This window comes from Suillus paluster, assembly GCF_016628075.1.
Source record: "Suillus paluster strain FC165 chromosome Unknown EDB91scaffold_118, whole genome shotgun sequence".
Lineage (NCBI taxonomy): Eukaryota > Fungi > Basidiomycota > Agaricomycetes > Boletales > Suillaceae > Suillus > Suillus paluster.
The window spans coordinates 95,414-115,703 of NW_024537678.1; the positions used below are offsets into that span (position 1 = coordinate 95,414).

At 48.4% G+C, this 20,290-nt stretch overlaps 4 protein-coding genes across 4 annotated transcripts; 2 read left to right on the forward strand and 2 right to left on the reverse strand.

The window, feature by feature from the left end:
• The first annotated feature begins 1,473 nt into the window (after nucleotides 1-1,473).
• EDB91DRAFT_1168875 (uncharacterized protein) lies at nucleotides 1,474-6,138 on the forward strand. The gene is made up of 7 exons (XM_041320121.1): nucleotides 1,474-1,988; nucleotides 2,229-2,965; nucleotides 3,014-3,224; nucleotides 3,287-3,499; nucleotides 3,581-4,295; nucleotides 4,343-4,506; nucleotides 4,564-6,138. The coding sequence occupies exons 1-7, from the start codon at nucleotides 1,710-1,712 to the stop codon at nucleotides 5,875-5,877; spliced, it is 3,633 nt and encodes a 1,210-aa protein (XP_041170874.1). The 5' UTR covers nucleotides 1,474-1,709; the 3' UTR covers nucleotides 5,878-6,138.
• On the reverse strand, nucleotides 6,139-7,364 carry EDB91DRAFT_1168876 (DUF572-domain-containing protein). Its single transcript, XM_041320122.1, has 6 exons — nucleotides 7,334-7,364; nucleotides 7,223-7,288; nucleotides 7,092-7,176; nucleotides 6,896-7,043; nucleotides 6,758-6,842; nucleotides 6,139-6,707 (listed from the first exon to the last, which is right to left on the reverse strand). The coding sequence occupies exons 1-6, from the start codon at nucleotides 7,338-7,340 to the stop codon at nucleotides 6,202-6,204; spliced, it is 897 nt and encodes a 298-aa protein (XP_041170875.1). The 5' UTR covers nucleotides 7,341-7,364; the 3' UTR covers nucleotides 6,139-6,201.
• A 2,434-nt stretch (nucleotides 7,365-9,798) lies between these two features.
• On the forward strand, nucleotides 9,799-10,653 carry EDB91DRAFT_1254842 (uncharacterized protein; the record flags this gene model as incomplete). The annotated part of the gene is made up of 1 exon (XM_041323871.1): nucleotides 9,799-10,653. One exon carries the CDS (start codon nucleotides 9,799-9,801, stop codon nucleotides 10,651-10,653), a length of 855 nt encoding a protein of 284 aa, XP_041170876.1.
• Nucleotides 10,654-15,028: 4,375 nt separating this feature from the next.
• EDB91DRAFT_1254844 (uncharacterized protein) lies at nucleotides 15,029-15,687 on the reverse strand (the record flags this gene model as incomplete). Its single annotated transcript, XM_041323872.1, has 2 exons — nucleotides 15,029-15,565; nucleotides 15,628-15,687. 2 exons carry the CDS (start codon nucleotides 15,685-15,687, stop codon nucleotides 15,029-15,031), a joined length of 597 nt encoding a protein of 198 aa, XP_041170877.1.
• Between the last annotated feature and the right edge of the window lie 4,603 nt (nucleotides 15,688-20,290).

The following is a 20,290-nucleotide window of genomic DNA, read 5'->3' on the forward strand; positions in this document are numbered from 1 at the left end:
ACGTGGTGCCAGGAACTCACAAACTAGAAGCTTGCAAACCTCGCTGCCTATGTCCCCCGCTACCTGACAAGGTATATCTTGACCCTGCTATGCTAATTTTGCCAGAACACTGGGATGAAATCGATAATGAAGATCGTGATGCCAGATGTACATTCATGCGATTAACCCGCACCATACTGCGTTGGCGCAGGCGGATAGCCCTTGTGAAGGTATTGTGCACACAACTTAAGTTTAATCTTGGGACATGGTTGGCACACGACTAGGAGGGTATCGCCCTCCTGCATTGCGAGGCTGAAAAAAAATTCTAATTCGTTTAGCGATTGAAACGGCTGATGGGCGTTGCAGGACTCATACCCCTGTACTGTTTCCCTGAGACAGCATGACAGAAATACGGCACAACAGGAACTCGCTCAAAACTTGCCCCTTCTCGCTCTAGCGACAGATGCTACGTAGAACTTAAAGTATTATTCGGTGAAGACTATCACGGACGTGCTGCATCAGATAACACACCCGCACAAACCTCCGCATCCAGTCGCAGAGGTACCGTATTCGGAATCGGGACTCCCTTTCCACGGGATACCCCCAGGCACTCGTGCAGCAAAAGCTCGGGCGCCTGAGCGCCTCATTGCAGGGACTGAAATAACAAGTTATTTCGGAACTTACGATTTGTCCAGGCATCTAGAGTAAACGCCGGGAGCGTTCTCCATGGTCGTCGGGTTTTTGCACCGATATGGTCAAGTTCGAGACGTTGCAATGCATAGCCAGGGCCTGGCAGTTGGATGGCACGGTGCCAACAGGCCAATCCGACCGAAAAATGCAGACAAACCCTGAGGTTGATACGATATTCAATGCAGCTAAATATCCAATTGAAAGTGATTCTCGAACCGAAGCAACTTATGCAGGCACGAGGACCAAGACAGACTGCTCTCGACAGGAATCCGTGCGTGGAAAGGGGAAACAGCCATGATAATTAAAAAATTAGTTGCAGACCACAAAGGGTCAAGCATTTCTGTTCCTGATTTTACATATTTTGACCATATGTGGTAGAAGGAAATAGGATTATTCTCGCGAGTTTCCGAGGTATGTGAGGTTGCCTTGGCTGCCTTGAGGTTTCAAGATGGGCATTTACTCCACACACGTTGAGTTGGAAGCCAGGCTAAAGCTCGACGACGTGGGTTGCGATTGGGCTTGGGTGCATTGAACTTGAAGGTTAGTCTTATAATTATTGAGGTTCGGTAAAAGCCGTTGGGACCAGTTCTCGCGGAGTGGAATTAAATGGAGAATTAATCAGAATTAATCATCAAAATAATTGTATCACTCGCTAGCGTTAAGTCAACCATGACGAGTAGGATTTCGCGGATTTGAATCGGAGAAAATGGGGGAAGAAATGAATATTTTTGAGACAATGTGGCAATTGAAAATACGAATTTGAATGATAAAAATTAATAAAGATTTAAAGTCCGACGCCACGAGCTGAGCACAGGCCAACCGAGCATTCGCTTCATGGTGTGAAGCGCCGTCTGCTTCCCACTGTGACTGCCAGCATCTCCCCAGCTGCACGCTACCCCAAACAGCGTCCACTGCGTTCTTAACGGTGTCCTCGTCGTAGGCGCTACCGCCAACGACGTTCCAGAACATACCGTGCTCGCCGTCACTGTCGTAGAGCTCACATTACCATCCATCTCGGTGCAAGCCTACGACTTTGCATTATGGCCGATCGCATGCCCCCGTACCAAATGAATCCCCAGAACATGATGCAAAACTTCATTGCCCAGCAACAGATGCAACAGCAGTCTCAACAGCAACAGCAACAGCAGCAGCAGCAGCAACAGCAACAGCAACATCAACAGCAACAGCAGCAGCAACAAGACTCTCAGATGGTTCCCGGGCTCCCTAACCCCGAACATAGTCGCATATGGAATCAAATCCAGAACAACTACAGAGTTCAGCAAAATGGTGACGCAAATTCCGCTCAGATGACCCCACAGGCAAGTTTTTCCTATAATCATCCAAGGTTACGTTCTCCCCCTTCTGCGTCATCTGCGTTCGCTCACAGGACCCACACCCCGCCCATGTTACTGATGGTCGGTTTGGGCACTGTTATCGACCCCCGTATCTATTATCTTTCACATCACTATCCTGAGATTCATGCTTCCCAAGTCCAGTCAAGTCGATGCCTTGTTCTGGTCCAATTTTCGTAATTACGTGTGCTGACTCCCTTATATTAGATGGCAGATCTCGTTCGAAACCAGGGGCTCGGTCATGTCCACTCTTCACATGCTCCCTTGGTCCAACATATTCAGCAACAATTCGGTCTTTCATCCGCACAGCGTGTCCCCCCCCCTGCCTCGTCTTTCCATGACCCTCAGTCCTCTAACCCTACATCTTCTATCATCCCACCCAACTTTTCCTCTATGTCTATGAATACCCCACCAATGAAGGGAGGGAATCCGATCCAGGCTCTGGCTAGCCGTCCGCTTCACCTCATGGATCGTCCTTCCAATCAACAAAACCAGCATCAGCCTCAGTCTGCAATGGCACTCGTTCGTATGCAGCAGCAGCAGATGGGCTCGCAGCCAGGCCCTAGTCAGCCGAATTCCTCGGACATGTTTTCATCCTCAAATATGACTAATGTTGATGCAATGCATGGTTCTCCGCATCTGGCGGCACAACCTCTTGGGCCCCAGATGGGCCATCCAAACATTAGGGCACCGGCTCAGAAGGTGCCTACTCTCCCAGAGCTGATGCAAAGGAGGGATTATTTGCAAGCTGGAATTAGTAGCATTGAGCAAAATATCCAAACCATACTCGATCATACGAGAGGTTTCCCCGACGAAGCATGGTCCGCAAAGTTGGAAAAGATGCGCGCGGAGCTCCAGAGTCGCAAGACTCTCTTCCTCAGAGTGAACCAGGCCATCCAAATGACTAATTCCGGTGGCATGCTTGGAGGAAATCTAGCACATGTGTAAGTCACGTCGGCGTATCATTGAAGCTCCCTATTTACGCATCGTAGAAATACAATGCCCTCTCCTGCTGGTCGACCAGGTGTTACGCAGGGCGGCGGAGCACCCCAACAACCCTGGCCACAGTCGTCCAGTCCCACTCCAAATTTTGGAATGAACCCTGGAGGTAGCGGGCCTTCGCAGATTTCAGCGCCGGGTCAGGCCCATCCCATGAATCCTCAACTCTCTGGACAGGGTGGTCAGATGCAACGCCCAGGTGCTGTACCCACACGCTCTGGCTCTACTCCACAGCAGCTTGCCTCCGGGCATGCCCAATATGATAGTCACAGAATATGGGTCCTCAATTCAATCCTCACACCGTTGCTAATGGTCAGATCCCGAATAGAATGTTGTCGACAATCGGGGTCTCCCATCTTGACAAGCCTCGCTTTGAGGCTATGTACACGTCCTTTTGCAAGAACAATCACGCGGATCCCAACTTGCACGTTCTGTTATCTGAAAACCGTTCAGTTGAATTGCATAGCCTGCATGTTCAGGTCTTTCGCGAAGGCGGCGCTCATTCAGGTAAGATGACGACAATTTGCAATGCTCGAAGCATTCTCACTAGTCACTTTTAGGTAACTCAACGCGATTTATGGGCGGTCATAGGCGGTCGCATGGGTCTTGTACAGTTCCCAGGCACGGATACTGAGCCAGCTAAGAGTGGCCCCGGTATCGCACAGCAGCTTGCTCTCGCATACAAAGAGCACCTGCAGGCATTCGAGACTGTGATCGTCGTCTCAATGAGATCTCGCGCTGCACAAAGAAACGGCTTGTCACAGAACAGCGCTCAGAACGGCACTCCTGGAAGTGCCTCAGGTGTAGCCGTGGAGATGCCACACGCTGTTGTGCGCGGTCCTCTCAATCCGCAAGCCATGGCGCATGCTGCGCGTTTCGTCAATATGTCTGTTGCTGATATGCGCGCCAATGGCTTGCCAGAGCAGACGATTATAGCCATCGACCGGCATCGTCCGGAGATTCAACGTTGGCAGCAGAGTCGGTTGATAGCAGCGAAGGTCAATCAGCAAATGACCAATCATGAGGCGCCCGGTGAGCAACCGGGTATGCCCAGCACACATCAAGGAAATTTCCCGAACCAGGTGCCAACCGCCGGTCCCAGCCTGGTTTCTGTACCGCGGGGACAGCCATCCATGATGCGCAATGGGATGCAACTACCGATGACTGAGATGAAGCCTGCCATTCAGGCAGGACCCATCCTACCACCGACTCAGGAGCAGATCGGACACGCAATGGCCGTAATCCAAAACACGAAACACCTTTTCTCATCCCGTGGTTCGTCATGTCCATATTCTTATCGCAGATTCTAATCCTCTGTGCAGGACTGCAGACAATGCAACCGGTCTCAATACCAGAGGAACAGCGAATGGAGTACAATCAGCTACTAGATCAAGTTCACAAGATGACTCGGGACCTTGATGGGAGACTACCAATGTACTGGGTTGTTCTAAGATCGGATGATTTGATTCGCAGGCTCGTTGCAATTGTAAGCTCTTCTTGTGCGTGTCTGCATTTCGTTGTGTTGAGTACATTTTCTTTCCAGGTATTGACGGTGGAACATCAAAGGACCCGTTATTCGACGGGGCCACCCCAATTCTTAATCGGTTTTCACACTCTAAAGAGCATGTATAACCAAGTACAAAAGGCTAACGAGGAGTTTGAACAAAGGTGTCAATTAATGAAAGCCGCCGTCGCATCGCAACAAATGGGTGGACTTACTGGTTCTCACATAAATCGACCGCCCCCCGCTCCCAATGTTTCTCAGCCTACGCCCCCCCAAATTCTTCAGCCTCCCCCAGCTGGGCCCCCCATGAGCCGCCATCCCTCCGCAAACCAGTCACACCCACCTCCGCATCCCCCGCCGCCCCAACCTCTGATCAAGAAACCTCCTGTTCGCGTGCCCCCAAGTCCCTCTGACCCTGCCGCCACAACGAACGCGGTGCCGTCACCTACCCCACCACCTGCAACTACTGCTTCCACTGCTCCTACTCCTCTCCCTCTTACTGCCGCTTCCCCACAAACCCCAAAGTCTCCCAAGTCCAAACCCCCACCCAAGACGAAGGTTAGCCAGCGCCCTCCTAAGCCACCTACTATATCTCCCTCCGAACCTCCACCTGTATTTACTCCTGGCGTGAAACGCCAAGCCGACGAGGATGTTTCTACACTCTCCGCTGCGGGTCCCTCTACACAGCCTGACTCTATTGGCGCACCGTCTCCCAAGAAGGTGAAGACTGAAGATTGGGAGGGAGAACCTAGCGAGGGACTAGTGAAGAGGCACCAGGAGGTTGATAGTATCAAAACGGAAGAGGACGCAAATGCTTTCATGGATAAGATGAAGGAACTTGTCGCCATGACTGCCTCAACAGATGCCGGCGTGTTCGACGACATTGCTCACACTCTCGACCGGATTTTGCAAGGCGCAGCTCAAGATCCCACACATATTGCGACCTCTGCCTTCGCTTCAAGCATTGGTGGACCACTTTCGGAACTCTCACCTCCAGCAGGGCCCCCTAACGATGCATTCTCGGAGTTCCACGAGTTTATCGATTACAGTATCTTTACTACTCTCGAAGACGAGGAAGAATCGAAAGCCCCCACCCCCGACCTTGTACCATCATCATCCACGAACCCTAGCCCACAGTCCAATCCGGATGCTGATCAGTCACAGGGCGCATCTTCCCCAGACAAAACCAAGATCGAGGAGCCCAGGGAAAGCAACCACCTCGATCTCCTTCATATGGGGGCATTCAAGGAGATTGACGGCGGCGAGTCCGCCTACTACCAGTCTTCTGATTGGAAGTGGGAGGGTCCCATGACCACGCTTGACCAACCATGGGCAATTTACCAGACTTCATGATAGGAATTATAGGGCGGAATCCTGGTTTGTTTTACTGTCTATTTATGAATCGTCTTCTCTTTGTTCTTCATTTTATATGCTGGATATACTCGTCCGTGATGCCCTCCGTTACACTGATCAGACTTGTCAACTCTACGTCCTGTCATCCATACTACTAGTATCTTGGTTTCGTGTCTCACCTCTGTATTTTTTAATGTTGTTCTGATTTGCTATCGTATCTTGCTCAGAAATCATCGAAGCGTAGGAATTAATGAGCTGCTGATTTAGACAGCAGCAGTATAATGAAGTTTGCGTGAACGTCTAGTGTACAATGAAGTGTCGTATCTACTTGAGAAGTACTCCTCGATCAGGAGGTTTCACTCTGTTCGCAAGGGTACTTGACCGCCGAGTATTGTCAAGGATGCGAGCCTTCAGAGAAGATACGGCGTCTGATGTCGACCTAGCTTGGGAACCAGACGAGAATGGTATCGATAGGCGAGGTCTCTTACTATTTCTCTCTGCTTCATATTCCATTCTAGCCCTCGCCCACTGGTCCCGTGCATGCTGCTTGGCCTCCGCATCATCTTCAACAAGATTCAACTCCTCCGGTAAGCCATATTTGCCTTTGAGCGTATCATCCTCAGCGCGCTTCTGTGCCTCAATCTTCTTCTCTGCACGAAAACGCTTGCGCACCATTGATGATAGTGCGTAAGGATCGTGATTGTAGCGATCCGAAACACCCTGCAAGGCCTCAAGCCGTGGGATCTGCACCTTGGCGACGTAGTTTTGGGCATCGGTGGTCTTCTCGAACGCCGCAAGTGGATCCGCGGGGTCAGCTTTCCCTTCGGTATCTGTAACCTTTGTGAGATGACGATCGGAGTAAATGCAAATCGCTACATACCGTGAATAGCAAACCCGCCGTTGTCCTCTGGATCCCAATCTTCATCCTTCTGACGGGCGCCTGAGACCACTACGTAGCGAGTATTCTGTGCGATATTAATGTGAAAGGCCAACAACTAAGGCACTGCGTGCAGCTGACCTTCGGATCGGTCTGAATTTCAAACCAGCCGTCGCAGAGATGGCATTTGCAGCGGAACGAGTATATTGGAGTGGAATAGTATGCGCCGACTTTCTTCTTCTCCGCATTATACCGGACGCCCATGCCAATATGATTGTTGCATGTTCCACTACAAAACTGTTCAATCACTACTTCTGGATGCTATGATGATGCATACCACCAGATATTGAAGGGAAGCTCAAAACGGGTTATGAGTATGCCCTTGTCGAGTTTACGCGCTCTGTCACCGAGCGCATGTTTGCCTGCAGGCACATGAGAGACAACACATGATGAATTGGTTGTACATACCTCTGTACGCATTTAAGCTCTTGTGTTTATCAGGCTCGTAATCTGGCGGATAATACTTGTTAAATCCTAAGGAAGGTGAGTTGACGATCTATGAGTTCAACTGACACTTGCCTTGCATGACTGTTCTTGGACCCGATAAGGGTACAGCCAAGAGGCGTGCAATGGAGAATTCCGAATCACCCCTACTTGCTTACGGTAAGCAAAACCTTATTTTCAGCCACTTTGGCATGTCATTTGAATTTATGTGTAGCTGTCAGTTTTCGCAGTAGAAAGAAATCAGATATATTGATACTCCAATGTCATCTAATTTGTACAAATAGTATCAAAAGGTATTGTGAAGCTATTTTGGCTCAAATTGAAAGGATTTGTGACCTGAAACATTGTTTCAAACTTGTGGAGAAAGTGCAGGATGAGCCATGATTCCTGAATAGAAGGAGCCCTGTGATGCATCAGGCACAGCATGGACTCCTGCTTCAAAGGAGAAGGGCAAAGTGAAGAGACCCACCTTGTCAACACATTGAAGGCATAGTGTACCTGGTAAAAGGATCCTAGACTGGTGACCAGCCCATCTAATGAGGCAAGCTGTTGATAGATGGACTGGTAAATCTGGGTTTGAATTTGGATAGTGCGTGCCTTGGAGTAGTAATGTGACTGACAAGCCCTTTTTGGGAGTTAGATGAGTCTTTGCTAAGTTCTTGATCAAACATGTCATCCAGGTAGCATTGCTCATCGACTCTGGCAGTGATCAGCTCTCATTCCACTGGCCACTGCAGGGCAGCACCACATCTTGGACAGCCCTATTTATGATTTGAATTCAAACTTCAGCTTCTTCTGAGATAGTACTGGTCCTAAGCACTGTTCTCAAGGACTCAGATGGCCCAGGGATGGATGGGGACTGTCATATACCTGATCCGACCGCTCCGATACTGATATCCGCTCCACTTTCCGACCCCTCCGCTCCATCCATCCTCTGCTCCGTCCAATCACAAGTCCACATTCCGCCCTATGCTTCTGCTCAACCGCTCAACTGGTCCCCTTCCATAACCTCTCCATTCAACTGAATCTCTTTCCCCTTTTAGATATATACCTTCCCCATTGGTACATAGACCCTTACTTCCGGATGACCGGTAATTCCTATTACCACTCGATCACTGATCCGACGCGTACATATTGATATCCGCCCCAACTTATGTCTTCACCTATGTAAAATACTTACAAACTATATCCTTGGTACATAGCTTTACTACATAGTTATCCTGATCACTGCCTCATACATAGTAGTATATAACATATCATGTACTTAGATATTTTTCCTCAGTCTTAATATTACTTGTCTTCTCACAGTTATATCTTGTGAGAATTCTCAGTAGGACCTTGCCTCCTCTAGACACAAGTCTCAACTTGTTGTCACCTCCAACCCTCCGCTCTGACTTAGAGCTGTGCTCTAAGTCTTCCCCTTACACTCCACCCCTATCAAATATTCTCCCTTGTCCCTCCTATATTATCCTCTGCCTTCCCTGCCCCTACCAACATTCCCCTGCTCCTATCCACTCTCCAGCATCACTCCCCGCCTTCTCCGCTCCGCTCCTAGTCAGCCCACCACTAGTAGCTCTTATTCCCCGACCCTCAAAGTGGACCCAAGTGGTCCATTCGTCCTACCATCGGACAACGTCGGACCTGCTCCAAATTCGGGGCATGTACCCGGCTAAGGGCGCAGCGCAAGAGCTGAAGCCAAGCCCTGACCCCTCTGCTTCCTGAGTTGTCACAGTACCTAACAGGGACCTCTTGATGCTCATTGACACTGATGTCTGTCATATCCCGCATTTCCGGACCCGGAACTCTGGATCTTCACCCTTAGACCCAGACTTCCATCCTGATTTCCGTCTGGTGCTCTGGTTTCATCTCTGGGTCTAAACCTAACCTTACACCTATCTCCTTTTAGACCTCCTTTTCTCCAGTTACCGGTTATACACTTTTCTGCCTTGCTTACTGATCTGTTTTCTGCATTCATTTCTGACTCCATTTCCTTAATCCACTAAAGACTTACTAATAGACTTTCCATATGTTTCATACATACCCTTTTACCATGCTGACTGATTACTTACTCAATACCTACAGTATATAAACTCCTGTAACACTCTGTAACACTTGTCAAAAGCTGAGCGCACGGACTTAGTACCTAGCTACCAATATCTGTATGCATCATCAGCATCACTCACTCATTCTTAGTTATTCTTTGTGTTTCTTTTATTACTACTTTACCCAAGTCTCTCCTTACCTATATAAGCTAGTTTACATAGTGCTGGAGGGACAGTTGATCCTTTCCCTCTCCGAGTAACAATGGTTTAGTTCTGACAGTTCTTTCTGTGCTATGCCTGAGTTTACTCTACAAAGTCAACTTCTCGAGTGTGAACATTTATCTAAACGCCACATATTTTGAACTAGAATACTAAACTACCCATCTTCACCCTTCTATGGCCATCACTGAAGAGGATTGATCACCCTCTGACTCGTCGACCCCTCTCAAAACTACACATCTCTCAACCCACCCCCTTTTTGATATTGATACTAGAAAAATGCCTACACGCACAGCAGGCAACCAGTCTCCTCATGCCTCGACGTTAACGAGTGCAGGAGCTGACGACGCCGGTGCCCTTGAACTTGGAGTTCAAAGCACCTGGACCCATGATGACAATGAAGTCTCTGGAGTAGATAGGAGTGAAAGCATAAATGACAAGCCTCCCACTAGCCAACAGAGCGACCTCAGTGTTGCCTGGCCATGGCTACCCAGTACCCCGTTAACCAGTAACGAGGGGAACAAACAAAATTTGCCACTTAAAGCAGTTGATGACGAGAACTTGACTATCATGAGTCTGAGTCCCTTACTCAACAGCCTAGGTGAGCGCGACCTCTCTCCCATTAGATATCATGTTGTATCACCAGATGAGAACGTATATCATTCTGCACTGTTCGTGCCCGAACCAGAATACTCAGAACAATTTCCCAAACTAATGAGTGTCTTTGATTGGTCGGACATGCCTGACAATGGAGATATCGGAGATGTACCTGAATTCCCCATACTAGACCCTATTAAGAAATCTCCGACAGCTGGATCCTCCCCGAGAATTCCCACTGAAGCAAAAGGGAAATTAGTAGACCCCCTTGAAAGGAATGGACTAGATCCTCAGAATGCCCATCACGACTGGTTGGACCAATGGACGGAATTCGATGAAGGCATGGCTGACCTTGGCCGCCCAGGGACGGACGACCCAGACAAGTCCCTAAGATACATATGGAATGACGATAACCGTTGCTTATCGATCCAAATGCAAAACATATACCTGAGAAGATATTGTGATCAAGTAAAAACTAGACTCACTGAACAGACTGAACTTATGAATGAACTTCAGGATAGAGTCCAAGAGCTCTAGAAACTCATAATCCAAAGCCAGACCTGAGAAGAGGAAGTGCAAAAGCAACTCCTTGAAAGTCACAGAGCTGTGACCACTAGTATCCAAGGCCCCGCGAATCAAACAACTAGCTCCTGAGCTCCAATGGCCCCGACCAAGGCCAAAGGAGGCTCTGATCAACCTGACGTGGGCAGCTCTTGCTACCAAAGAGCATCCTCTGTCCTTCCCTCAAACAGTTCCGTCAAATGCGCTATGGGAGGACCACCAAGAAACGATCCAGAACCCAGCGATTCCGACCCATCTTCAATGGATAACGATGAAGATGAAGTGTCGTCCACAGAATCCAATTCTCGCACTGATCCCCCTGTGTGCCACAGTCAGAAGCACTCCCGTGACCATCGTTCAAAGTCCATTATCCCTGGTCCAGTTGACAGCGATCCTGAATCCAATGGTCCTGGGCAACTGAACAACTTCAGTATGGACTTCCTAGCTTTAGAGCCTGAATCCGACCATGATAGCGACACCCCTGAGACGAAGCGCTCAAAATGAGTGGCAAGACGCAAATACCGCACTAAGTTAAATTTACTTAAGTATCAGCAGAGCTTCATAAAGAACGAACCACCATTTACGTACCATGGTGAAGCTAATGCAACCACTTTCAAAAAATGGGTTAGAGAAGTCAGGGACTGGAAAGAATGAGCACGACTCACCACGAACCAGTCATTACGCATATTGGGGAAGTACCTCGGTGGGCAAGCCTATAGATTCTTTGAGAGAGACATCCTAGACCTTCAAAAAAGATACTTGATGACTGAATTCTTCGAACAACTATTCAATTATGTCTTCCCACCTGGTTTCTGCATGCAGCAGTGACAGAAATTCCTAGAGTGTTGACAAGATGGGAAACAGACCGTTCAAGACTATCTTCGACGACTCCGAGACCTTGCGGATACCGCTGGCAATGTCGACGAATGTGAGATGGTCTGACAATTCTGGACCAATTGTAAGCCTTACCTCAAGGCCTCCCTAGTGGATAAGGGCCACAAACCAAATACCGTCACTCTCGATGTCATCGAGAAGAAGGCGCTATGTACTGAACACACGTTCTTGGAAAATGCTAAAGACCCTAACATCCTCCTGGCCATTAACCCGACTCTTGCCACCAGCTTCGCAAGTCACTATGCATGCAACAACCACAATGACTGATGTGACGTACATAACCGAAAGTTTGACCAGAGACCTCGTACCCAATCTATTGCTGCAAACACCGTTACTCCCCCTATACCTGACAGGAGGAATCATGGGAAGACTAACCTTAGAAATGACGCCCCTACTAGGAGGAGTAGACCCCAAAACGATGCCCCTAAAAAGGACCCAGATCAGTTGAGGTGTCTACGTGATAACAACCAATGCTTTGAGTGTGAACAGATGGGACATCTTGCCAAAGACTGCCCCAGGAGGCACAGACTACCTTTCAAACCTACCTTGAAGGTATCATCCCTAAGTGCAAACACTGTAGGCGTGACTGATACTGATATCCGGAACACTGCTATAGAAGAAGGAGTGGCCTACGGTCTATATGGAATGGCTGTTAGCCATGGAGACACAAATGACCTGGAATCTGCTAAGCGACTTGTGGCAGTTGAATGTACCTTGGCAATCCTACATATGGCTGTCCCTCTCCCCACTGACAAGCTCCATGATCCAATCTTTGATCCTTATGGGCCCTACAGGTTCAGCCTAGCAACACACGGTGGACCCAACACCTACCTTTTGTCCAATAAGCACAACTATGATGACTACATCATCTACTGGGAGCAGATCTGTGACCCATTGTTTGATGTAGTCTCCTGGCTGATTGACCTGAAACTACATAATTACGCAGATCTTGTTCGAATGAAGGCGTCATTTCAACCCTCCTGGGGAGCCCAACCCTCATTAACTGAGAATAGCCCCAGTACTATTGACAGTAATCCCAGTGAGTGCAGTGAACTCCCCGTGCTTGTCGATTGTGGGACCCTGTGCGATACCCCCAGTAGAGTTATTAGTGAATTGTTCTGCACAGGTAACTCTAGTAAGAATGCGAACTTACCTGACATCCGTGCCCTAGAATGACAGTCCACCTGACCTAAGTCTTCAACCAGAATCCTCCCGTGTTCGATCATGGTCATAGTCTTAATTACAGCCGACCGTGTCGGGCCCTACTCGACTCAGGCTCACTGACCGACTTTGTCTCATCTACCATCGTAGATCAGTTGAAACTTGATTATGAGCTTCTAGATAAACCAATACCTTTGCAACTTGCGGTCTCAGGATCCCGTAGTGTCGTAAAGCTAATACAACTGTTGAATTCATGTATCAAGACGTGAAGTGCCTATGTACTTTTGACATTGCTAACCTCGAAGCTTACGACGTCATCCTCGGGATGCCATTCCTTTATCAACACCAAGTATTAATCGGTTTCAATCCTTCAGAAATCAAAATACATAGTCTCGACCCTCTACCCATCTGAGGGTCACAAACACAAGTCCTGGAACTGAAGGGCTTGGGCCTGGATGTGAATAGGTTCAAGTCATACTGACAAGAACTTTGTGCTTACACAAAGGACATATGCAAAGAAGTGGTCGAAACCCCCTTACTGCCATTGCGCAAGATTAACCATGTAATTCCCCTTCTCAATGACAGTCAGGTATACTTCTGGCGTCAGTCTCAATGCCCAGAGGCACTACACCTGCTGTGGAGAGCTAAATGAGAGGCATATACTCGAATGGGTTGGTGGGAGTTCTTTAGTGGAACCAATGCAGTTCCCATGATAATGATGAAGAAAGCCACCAAAGATGGATCTCTACGACTGTGCACCATGTCGGATACCTGTCATATACCTGATCTGACTGCTCTAATATCAATATCTGCTCCACTTTCCGATCACCTCCGCTCCACCCATCCTCCGCTCCGTCCAATCATCGTCCGCATCCACTCCTACGTTTCTGCTCAACCGCTCAACCGGTCCCCTTCCATAACGACTCTATTCAACTGGACCTCTTTCCCCTTTTAGATATAACTTTCCCCTTCAGTACATAGACCCTTACTTCCGGATCACTGGTAATTCTACCGCTTGATCACTGATCCGACGTGTACATATTGATATCCGCTCCAACTTATGTCTTCACCTGTGTAAGTACTTACAAATTATATCCTTGGTACATAGCTTTACAACATAGTTATCCTGGTCACTGCCTCATACATAGAAGTATATAACATATCATGTACTTAGATATTTTTCCTCAGTCTTAATATTACTTGTCTTCTCACAGTTACCTCTTGTGAGAATTCTCAGTAGGACCTTGCCTCCTCTGGACACAAGTCTCAACTTGTTGTCACCTCTGACCCTCTGACCCTCCGCTCTGACTTAGAGCCGTGCTCTAAGTGTCCCTCTTATTTCTCCGCCCCTATCAATATTTTCCTTGCCCCTTTTCCCATCCTCCACATTATCCTCCGCCTTCCCCGCTCCTACCAAACATTCCCCCTGCTCCTATCCACCCTCCGCATCACTCCTCGCCTTCTCTGCTCTGCTCCTAGTCAGCCCACCACTAGTAGCTCTTACTTCCCGACTCTCAAAGCGGACCTAAGCGGTTCACTCATCCTATTGTCAGGACAATGTCGGACCTGCTCCAAATTTGGGGCACGTACTCGGCTAAGGGCGCAGCACAAGAGCTGAAGCCAAGCCCCGACCCCTCTTCCTCCTGAGCCGGCATGGTACCTAACACTAAGAACCAAAGAGGTATCTTAGAATCAAGTCAGAAGTATCAGAGGAAAATTAGTGTAGGTTAAGCTGAAAAATCAGTGTCACCTAGCTAGTGTTTATATACTAGTATGGGTACAGGGTATGATGTAATAATAGGTATGTATCAGTAAGCACATGCATAAGCAATGAGGCATCTGAGTCATACCCAACTAAATATACGCTGACAAGAGACATGCATAGTAAGTGTGGATCCAGGGAAGAGAAGAAAAGAAGTTCATGGAACACAGTCATAGCAGTGGAGGTACAGAGTGTGTGGCATTTAGATAAATGTTCACACTCGAGAAGTTGACTTTGTAGAGTAAACTTAGGTGTAGCACAGAAAGAACTGTCAGAACTAAACCGTTGTTACTCGGAGAGGGAAAGGATCAACTGTCCCTCCAGCACTATGTAAACTAGCTTATATAGGTAAGGAGAGACTCGGGTAAAGTAGTAATAAAAGAAACACAAAGAATAACTAAGAATGAGTGAGTGATGCTGATGATGCGTACAGACATTGGTAGCTAGGTACTAAGTCCGTGTGCTCGGCTTTTGAACATACAGCCTCCAGGTCTCATGATGGAGACCTGCTTTCTCTTTTGTAAGCGAGTGACTCTAGCTAGTTGAGGTAATGCCCATCGAGTTCATGGTGGCTAGCAAGGGAATTATCGTCAGGAGGTTCATTAGAACAAGGCCAGCAATAAGTGATCTACCGAAGAAATCCTCATTAGCAACACCATGGAGGTGGGTGCTATTACTTCTATCAAGCTCTTCAGATCTCACAATGATGTTGAGGACATCAGGACCAGAATCTATGGTCGGAGTGATATCAGGAGGGACGGGGATAGGATCGTTGACGGGGGTTTTGATGGCATCCGCGATGATCTGAGAAGCTGTCCTGGGGATAGGAGCAGGTTGCCTAGTTGCAGGGGTATGAGGTTGGAGGTTTCTGACATGCTGTTGGCCCCGATTGTCTAGCGTGAGGTGATGGTTGCACTGGGTCCAGCTGGAGAACTCCTTTTCATGGTCTGCTTTGACCTGGGCAGTGAAAGTGTAGGCCTCTTTCTTAATAGCTAGTTCCTCTGCGAAGCAAGAGGCAGGTGAATAAGAGGGCCACGACAGGGGAAGTCGTCTAGCATGAGACTTACTAGCCTGAGCTCAGCGTGGAAGAAACAGTGAGAAGGCATTCATAGCATCGTCATTCGACTCGCGACAAGAGGAGCGATTAGAGTTGTCGCCACAGTTTCAATGACAACGACGACCTCAACCGCCATGAACTTGGAGCACAGGCATGACTGCGAGGGGGGTTACAAGGGGGGACTTTGCCTGGCTCTGTTACATAGCTAGGGCTGTTGACGTTCATCATGTCAGGGGAGTCCGTGGATCTCAGTCCTAAGGGAGAGTGGGAAGAGGACATAGGGTGAAGGGTAGAAGGGTTGGAGGATTTCGATGAAGGTCAATCGAGCCCTTTTGAGTCCTGGGACCTGGAGGTGCTGACAGATGTGACAGCAGGTAATTCGGCCAGTAATCTGTCAACAATATTGAGGACAAGTCTACTAGCCTCAAAGGGGGTGCTCATGGTGGCAACACTAATATTAGGTGGGTCTAGTGCGGACTTTTTAGGTAGGTTGTCATATACCGGATCCAAGTACCCCCAGTACCACCTATAAGCATCCCTACTGCTGGTCCGACCCCCTGTTTCCCCATCTGCTCCATTCCTCCTTCTCCAACAAAGCATGAAGTGCATCTCAGCAGGATTAGCCCTGCTACCTCCGCCCAACCCCATTCTGCTCCTCCGACACTACCCCTATGTCCTCCGACACTACCCCTATGTCCTCCGACACCATACCCCTTCCATCCGACCCTATCTGGGGTTCCACTCCTCCGCCCTATTGGTCCGCCCGATCCTACTCCTACTCCCTCCACTTTTCCGACCCGCTCAGTTCCGCTCATCTTGTCCCACCCAACTATTAGTCTGTCTGACCACCTCACCGGTCCCCTCCTAGACTAGAAACCACTCAACTGGTCCTATCCCCGTTTAGTATCATAGTTCCGCTTTTCAGATCACTGGTAATCCCTATACCCTAGCAATTCTGATCTGTCGTGTACATACTGTTCCCCAAGCCTTATTCTTGTATGTCTCAGTCATCCTATTGTAATCCTGTACACTCAGCACATAGCCTTCTGCTATGCTATGCTCATCACTTAGAGTATATACCTAGGGGATTGACTCCCTAGGTTGGCCATCCTCAACTCCCTAGGTCGGCCATCCTCCAATCCTCCAATCCTCCGCTCCTCCGTTCCCCTGTTCCCCCATTCCCTTGTTCCCCTGCTCCCCTGTTCCTCTGTCCCTCCGCTCCTCCGACTTCCTGTGCGTCGGAACTAGACCCCGCACTCTTGCATCTGTCCCCTCCGTTCCGCTCTGCTTCAGACTTCATCCAAAGCAGTTCCTTCTGCTCTGCTTCTACTGTTGGTTCCGACTGCAGTAGTCTCCTGCTTCCCCCCTGTTGGGTGGAAAAACCCCCGCCCGACTTTCCCACGCTCACCTAGTAGTCAGTTGGTCCTCCTTCAGAGGACCCCTGTTCCGACGTCCTGTCAGAACTCATAGAACTCATGTCGGACTACATTCCGAAATTAGGGGCACATACTTGGGTAAGGGGCACAGCATACGAGCTGAAGCCAAGCCCCTCAGACTCTGCTTTACCCCTGAGCACGGTCTTAACATAGGTCCTGAATGCCAGTTACCCCAAGAGCCTCCAGATACTGTCCGACAGCTTCAAGTTGCAAAATGGATTGGTAAAGGAGCCAGATGTAGTCACCTGTTGAGTATTCAATTTTAAACAGGGCATTTGAGCCCTGTCCGTGGTGATCTATTACTCTCGCAACAGACCATTCCTTGGGCATGCCAATGTCGCTCATCTGGCAAATTTGTTGTCCCAGGAATCGTTAATCGTCGTTGGGGATATGGAGATGGAGGAGGCTCACGTGAAAGGCCGGGTGAATTCCATGCTTCTTGAGATCAGGGGGAAGATCCAGGAGGAAAGAGTTGTTTTTATAATCCTCGATGATTTTGAATGGGCCCAAGTACTTTGGGGCGAGCTTGCATGCTCATCCCTTGGGGAGCGAGAGGTTCACCATAGATAGATAGACTAAATCCCCTTTAACAAATGGTGATTCTTGTCAGTGATGGTTCATCGATTCCGTACTTTAAATGCGGGCAGCAATGACAGAGTCATGAGCTGACATGATGGCATCTTTCATTCACTGTGTGAAAACCTGAATTCCAGGGTATTCAGAATTAGAGTTCCAAATAAGAGGGGGGGGAAGGAATCCGTAGTTGGAGACAAAGGGTGCATACCCAGTGGCTCCAGCACAGGCTGAGTTAATAGTGAATTCAATTGCAGGGAGTTTTATGGCCCAGTCGTGTTGGTTCGGTGCAACAATCTGTCTAAGCATTTGGGTGATTGTGCAATTAGTGCGCTCCGTCGCTCCATCAGATTGTGGGTGAAATGACGTGGACATCCTAAGTTCAACGCCAGTTAGCTGATGGAACCTTTGCCAGAATGTGCTTGTGAATAGGGTGTCACGATCGCTCACGATGTTTGATGGCATCCTGTGGAGCTTGTACACAAGGTGAAACATTACTTCGGCTATATCTTTCGCTCGGTAAGTTTGTTTAGTGGGAGTGAGGTGTACCATTGACGTGAGGTGGTCAATTGCTACTAGTAACATATCAAATGTACCATTGAGTGTTTTAGACTTGGGCAGGGGACCAATGAAATCGATCCCAATAGTCTCCCAAGGGCAAGCAGGTACTTCTAGAGTTTCTAGGAGCCCGTAGGGTCGATGATTTGAAGGTTTTGAGACTTGGCAAGTGGGGCATGACTTGCAGAAGGAATGAATGTCAGCTGCAATGCTTTTCCACCAGACGTTTTCTCAAAGGTACAGTAAGGTCTTTTGAGGCCTGAGGTGAGCTAGGATTGAGTGTGTGTGAGATATGACAATCTCTCTCATCCATCGGTCACTGATGGTGATGTCTGGGATGCATAGGATACATTTTCCTTTCTCTTTAAGGTAGATTCTACCATTGCTCACTTCAAAGTTCTTAAATGTGCTTGGGTTGCTGATGATCTTAGAGAAAAACCGGTCTTTTGAGTATCGGTTTGCTAAGCGTGCATGAATATCAAGTGTGATAGTTTCTGTTAGGATGGGGGGAGAGTCAGCCAATGAGTCATTGTCTGTGTTTTCTGCTGGTTCCTTTTCTGTAGCATGGTTCAAGGTAGTGTTTGTCTCGCTAGTCACATGACATTGTTGGTCCATGTGTACTGAGTGAACCACATTGTTTGTTTGCTCTCTTTCATCCGTCAAAGCTGGAGTAGGTGTCTCTGGTGGGCTCTTTGCTTCATTGGTTTGTTTAGCGCTATTGCTGGTGGGCTTGCTGACATGCCAAGCTTCCATTGCGCCAAGGAATAGTGGGGTCCCAGTGTAGACTGGGGCTGATATGAAGTTGAGAAGTAAGGTATGTGCTTTGTCCTCCTCTTCTACACTTATGTATTCACTTGCCACACAAACAGTACCTCTAGGCTCATTACCATACATCCTCAATAGCGCATCGGCTAGGGTGTTTTCTTCACCAGGTACGTACATGATCTCAAAGTCGAATTCACTAATGGCCTCCGGCCAGCGCATCTGCCTAGGGGAAAGTTTGGATTGAGTGTTCAGCCACTCTAGGCCTTTATGGTCAGTGAAGACGTGGAATTTGTAGCCAATAAGTAAGTGATGGAACCGTTTCAGGGATTCAATGATAGCTAATAGTTCCTGTTCATGTACAGGGTAATTCTGTTGTGCAGAGTTGAATTTGCCTGACCAGAAGGCAATAACGCTTGCCTTGTGGACGTCTGGCCCTTAAGAGAGTATGCCACTTGTGCCTGTGAAGGAGGCATCAGTCGTCAGGTTCATGGGGTTTGTTCTGCTGATTGCAGTTGCCATCTCTATCACCCTGCAATGTGTGCTCCAGTGCGTTTCAACACAGGCTTTGACCAAGTCAAATGCACGTTGGTCTATGGGGTTCCATGTCCATTTTGTGGTTCGGGCAACCACCTTGGAGAGGTGTTGCATGTCGACTCGAATGCCCTCACATCCACCAGCCAAGTACCTGACTGAGCCGATGAATTGCATCAGGAGGTCTTTTGAGGTGGGTGTTTTCCAGTTAATTATTGTATCAACCTTATGAGGGTCTAGGTGAATTCTGCCATCATCAATGACATGGCCCAGGATGCACAATTCACTCATGAAAAACTGGAGTTTGTGCTTGCTAAGGTAGAAGTGATTAGCGCGCAAGGTATTGATTACGATTATAACGTGTTTCACGTGGTTTTTGATAGAGTCAGAGTAGATCACTATGTTGTCAAGGTACACATCCATGAATACGCCCAGGTGTGGGCTGAATATATGATTCATCAGGGATTGGTAGGTTGCACCTGCATTACAATCACTGATTTGCATTACATGACTGATCATTGTGCCATCAGGGGTAGCAAATAATGTCTTCAGGATGTTATCAGGTACCATGCAGATTTGTTTGTATGCGTCCTTACCATCGAGCAAGGATTGGAATGGGTGTGAGGAGACGTTCCGTAGTATGTTGTCAATATCAGGTAACGGGGATGCAAGTTTGCACATGTTTTGTTTCACTGACAGGTATTGTTAGGTACTGTGCTAGCTCAGGAGGCAGAGGGGTCGGGGCTTGGCTTCAGCTCTTGCGCTGCGCCCTTAACCGAGTACATGCCCCAAATTTGGAGCGGGTCCGACATTGTCCGACAATAGGATGAGTGAACCGCTTAGGTCCGCTTTGAGAGTTGGGAAGTAGAGCTACTA